Below are 4,630 nucleotides of genomic sequence, written 5' to 3'. Positions count from 1 at the left end.
CTTCTTCCTGACCTCTCCGCCCCCACCCCCACTCTGGCCTATCACCCTCACCTTAACCTCCTTCCATCTATCGCATTTCCAACGCCCCTCCCCCAAGTCCCTCCTCCCTACCTTTTATCTTAGCCTGCTGGGCACACTTTCTTCTCAATGTCTGGGAAAAACCGCTTTCTAACATACTGTGGAGTTCCATAATCCACTGACAAAATGCACACCTCCCCAGAGTGAGATTGATACAGCCACTACCTTCTCCTCATTTTTCAAACATGGTGGTCATTCATCCATTGCCATAACAAAAAAAGTGGCAGGACTAAGAATGTGATATTTGCATTTCAACTTGACTCGTGATTTGAACACGTCATCTGGATTAGTATTCAAAGAAAACATAGAAATAATGAAAAGAAATGCCTGCAGTCTTAATTGATGATTTTAGATCTGAGATTTCTATTCTGTGAAGAAATTATAAGGCTAATTTTGTGTCATAAATTTAATGTTCACTTCTTTTACTCATTATAAGTAAAAGCTTTTCAAGTCCTTTAAGATTGATTGGATTAATTTCCATTTTATGAATTAAATTCTCCACTGACATTTGTTCCTTTTGATCAGGGTTAAAATTAAATACTCAGATTTTTAATTTGCTGTCTGAACATAAAACAGAAAATGCAAGTCCACAAATTAACCTGTCAATGTTTCAAATATGTTATATAAGGTAAAAAATACTACAATTTAATGGCAGTATATTTTCTTTTTTGAAGGAATTGTACTCTGAAATGTGAAATCAATATTTGGATAAAATTGCTGTGGACTATTAATAATTAAATGATAATTAATTGGTGCTGATCAAAGCATCTGGGGTTTTGCAACAAAGATTATTAAATTCTCAAAACAGGAAAATTAACAGTCACAGAACTAAGAACAGAAAACATCTCCCAAGTCAAAGTTCAATGCTCCATAACTTGACGCAATTATAGCAGAAGAAAGCATTTTTAATGAGATCAAAAATAACGTAAACTGTTCAAGGACAAATTTATTTGCATTGCGAGAATATTCTAGTTACTCATTTTGTTTCTATGCTAAGAATTTTAAGAATATTGAGAATTCTTTGCTATATGTGGTCAACAACATACCATGATACTTGTTACTACAACAGTTTTATTCTCCATTCCTGCAGTTTCATTTCCACCGAGGAAATCTGTGGCTGTGACAACCATCTTGTCGACTTCATTCCAGTAGCCAATCTGCCAGTTTCACAACATAATTGTTAGATACTTAGTACTGTTTACATCATACACTGTTTTCAAAATACATCCACATCACTTTTTGTCATAACAGTAAACGTAAGTCAGATAAGAAATAAAAAACATAAAAGTCACTTATGGGACTAGTATATAAACTCCCTAACAGTAACCAGATTATATGATGGAGTGCACATGAAGAAATAATGGCAGCTTGTAGAGCAATCATCATGGTTGATCTTTATTCTACATAAAGGTTGGACAAAGCAGATTTGCAAAGTCAACTCAGATAATGACTTTTTAGTACAGCTTCTTAGAGCAGCACATTCGAAAGCTAACCAGAGAGCAAGTAATATAGTAATGTTCAACAACACGGGATTAATTGCTGATTTCAGAGTAAAGATACCTGAAGTTAGCAGTGATCAAAAAATGATTGAATCTCACCTTCAGTTTGGAGGAGAGTTAACTTCGAAATTGAAATAAAAGCATTGCAGGTATGAGGAAGATCTGGCTAATGTGAACAATGAAATTAAATTAAATGATAGGTCAATAGAAGTACAGGCGCAGACAGTTCTGGAGATACTTCATAACAGTCAGCAAAGATAATTTAAGTGAGAAAGAAAATCTCTCAGAGAAGGGTACACCATCTGTGGCTAACAGAAGAAATTAAAGCCAATATCATGTTAAAAAGAAAAAGTCTACAATTTCAGAAAAATTACTCACAGGGAAGATATCTAAAAAAATGCAAATACAACTAAAAATGGATGAGATGTTAAAGTCTGAAACAAAGCTAGATAACAATACAAAATATATAGTAAAAGCTTATACAGGCATTTAAAAGAAAAATAGTGAGAAAGTGAGCATTTGGCACACTTCACATAGTGAGTTTGTGGATTGAATAATGGAAAATAAGGAAATGAGTATTTGGTCCCATCCCTCTAAAACCTTCTTATACATTTACCCATCCAGATGCCTTTTAAATGTAATTGTACTCACGTCCACCACTTTTTCTGGTAGCTCATTGCATAGACGCATGAAAAGGTACTCTTCAGGTCCTTTTTAAATCTTTCCCTTCTCACCTTAGACCTATGCCCTCTAGTTTTTGACTCCTCCACCAAAACTAAAGCCACTTTGGACTGGTTTCCATAAATGAAATATTTTTTGCAAACTATCAAAGTTCACTACAACATTATTTATTAAATGGTGAAGTTAACTTCAAGTTCATGTTCATTTAATCCATGTAAAATGTGCCAATTTATTTCATAAATCAGACAAACTTGCTTGTGCAGTGTGAGCTGCATGATCACAATTGAAGTCTTAAAAATATGTTTGAAACCAAAATCTGATAAGATTCTGTTTTTACAGCATTTTTTTTTACAGCATTTTTTTTCTATGTTCTTAAATAATAGCACATTTTCAGTACAGTTTAGGTGAATTGGCCATGCTAAATAGCTCGTAGTGTTAGGTGAAGGGGTAAATGTAGGGGAATGGGTCTGGGTGGGTTGCGCTTCGGTGGGTCAGTGTGGACTTGTTGGGCCAAAGGGCCTGTAAGTAATCTAATCTAATCTAAACTTCTTCCTACTGGTTTAACAACTTACTCATATTCAACTTTGTATGCTGTCTCTTGAAAAGTGTAGACTCATGCTCCCCACATTCACAACAGATCTAAAATGTCTCAACTTGTGTAACATTAACTTCTTGTTTAAAGGAGGAATTCCACTCCAAAAAGTGGAGAAGATTAGATTTTAAGGAGGATCTGCCTTGCTTACTCCAAGTATAAACTTTAGAGACTACCTTAATCCATTGAAACAACACTTCAAACAATAAAAATGTACAGTACCATATTCCAGCCAGTCAACATTATAACACTTTCTGCACCTTTCTTCAATACATCAAGGTATGAATAATATTCTGTTGCCTACTACTGCCTACAAAATAGGAAACGAGTGCCAAAACCTCAAATATCCATTTTTAAAAATTCATTCACAGAAAGTGAGTGTTGCTAGCTAGGTCAGCATTTGTTGTGCATCCCATATTGCCCCAAAGGACAATTAAGAGTCAACCACATTGCTGTGGGTCTGGAGTCACATGCATGTCTGGCTAGGCAAGGATGGCAGTCACCTTTCCTAAAGGACATGAAGTGTTTTACCGACAAGCAGCAACGTCAAATTGGAAAATAGCAAATATAATTCCTCTCTTCAAGAAAAGAGATAAGAAGCTGAAAACTTAGGGTAGTTAGCTCAATGTGTTTTCAGAAAAATGCTGGAATCTATTACTAAAGAGGTTATAACAGGGCACTGAGAAAATCCCAGGGCAATTAGGCAGAGTCAACATGATTTTGTGAAGATGAAATCATGTTTGAATGACTTATTAAAGTTCTTTGAGGAAGGAACAAGAAAGGTGGATAAAGGGTTGTACTTCTTTGCATTTCTCGAAGGCATTTCACAAAGTCCACATTAAATGTGACAGAACCCATGGTGTAGGGGAATAATGTATTAGCATGGATAGAGGATTGGTTAGCTTATTAGGAGCAAAAAGGTTAACAAGATGAAATGAGTAGCGTGCCAGAGAAAACAGTGATGGGACCTCAGCTAATTACAATCAATATTAATGACTTGGATGAAATGATTGAATATCTGGTTGTTAAACTTGATGACACAAAATGAGGTAGGATAGTAAGTTATGAAGGAAAAATAAGGGGTCTGATGTACAGAGGTCTGTGTGCCCAATGTGTCCTGCAGTTGCAGCAAATGGAATAGAACATAGAACAATACAGCACAGAACAGGCCCTTCAGCCCACGATGTTGTGCCGAACATTTGTCCTAGCTTAAGCACCCATCCATGTACCTATCCAATTGCCACTTAAAGGTCACCAATGATTCTGACTCTGCCACTCCCACAGGCAGCGCATTCCATGCCCCCACCGCTCTCTGGATAAAGAAGCTACCCCTGACATCCCCCCTATACCTTCCACCCGTCACCTTAAATTTATGTCCCCTTGTAACACTCTGTTGTACCCGGGGAAAAAGTTTCTGACTGTCTACTCGATCTATTCCTCTGATCATCTTATAAACCCCTATCAAGTCACCCCTCATAGAAAAGGTCTAGCACTCTCAACCTATCCTCGTACTACCTATTCTCCATTCCAGGCAACATCCTGGTAAATCTTCTCTGCACCCTCTCCAAAGCTTCCACATCTTTCCTAAAGTGAGGCGACCAGAACTGCACACAGTACTCCAAATGTGGTCTAACCAAAGTCCTGTACAGCTGTAACATCTCTTCATGACTCTTGAATTCAATCCCTCTGCTAATGAACGCTAATACACCATAGGCCTTCTTACAAGCTCTATCCACCTGAGTGGCAACTTTCAAAGATCTATAAACATAGACCCCAAGAT

At 36.9% G+C, this 4,630-nt stretch overlaps 1 protein-coding gene across 4 annotated transcripts in view; it reads right to left on the bottom strand.

Moving 5' to 3' along the window:
• LOC122539304 (glutamate receptor 2) overlaps nt 1-4,630 on the bottom strand; it is a 150,479-nt gene that overhangs the window by 32,999 nt on the left and 112,850 nt on the right. For all 4 annotated transcript variants that reach the window (XM_043673999.1, XM_043673998.1, XM_043674000.1 and 1 more), the window contains exon 9: nt 1,125-1,235. In XM_043673999.1, the coding sequence (XP_043529934.1) occupies nt 1,125-1,235 (111 nt within the window). The remainder of the gene's footprint in view (nt 1-1,124; nt 1,236-4,630) is intronic.

Source organism: Chiloscyllium plagiosum, chromosome 32 (genome assembly GCF_004010195.1).
Source record: "Chiloscyllium plagiosum isolate BGI_BamShark_2017 chromosome 32, ASM401019v2, whole genome shotgun sequence".
NCBI classification, from domain to species: domain Eukaryota; kingdom Metazoa; phylum Chordata; class Chondrichthyes; order Orectolobiformes; family Hemiscylliidae; genus Chiloscyllium; species Chiloscyllium plagiosum.
This window is presented reverse-complemented; position numbering and strand designations above follow the sequence as displayed.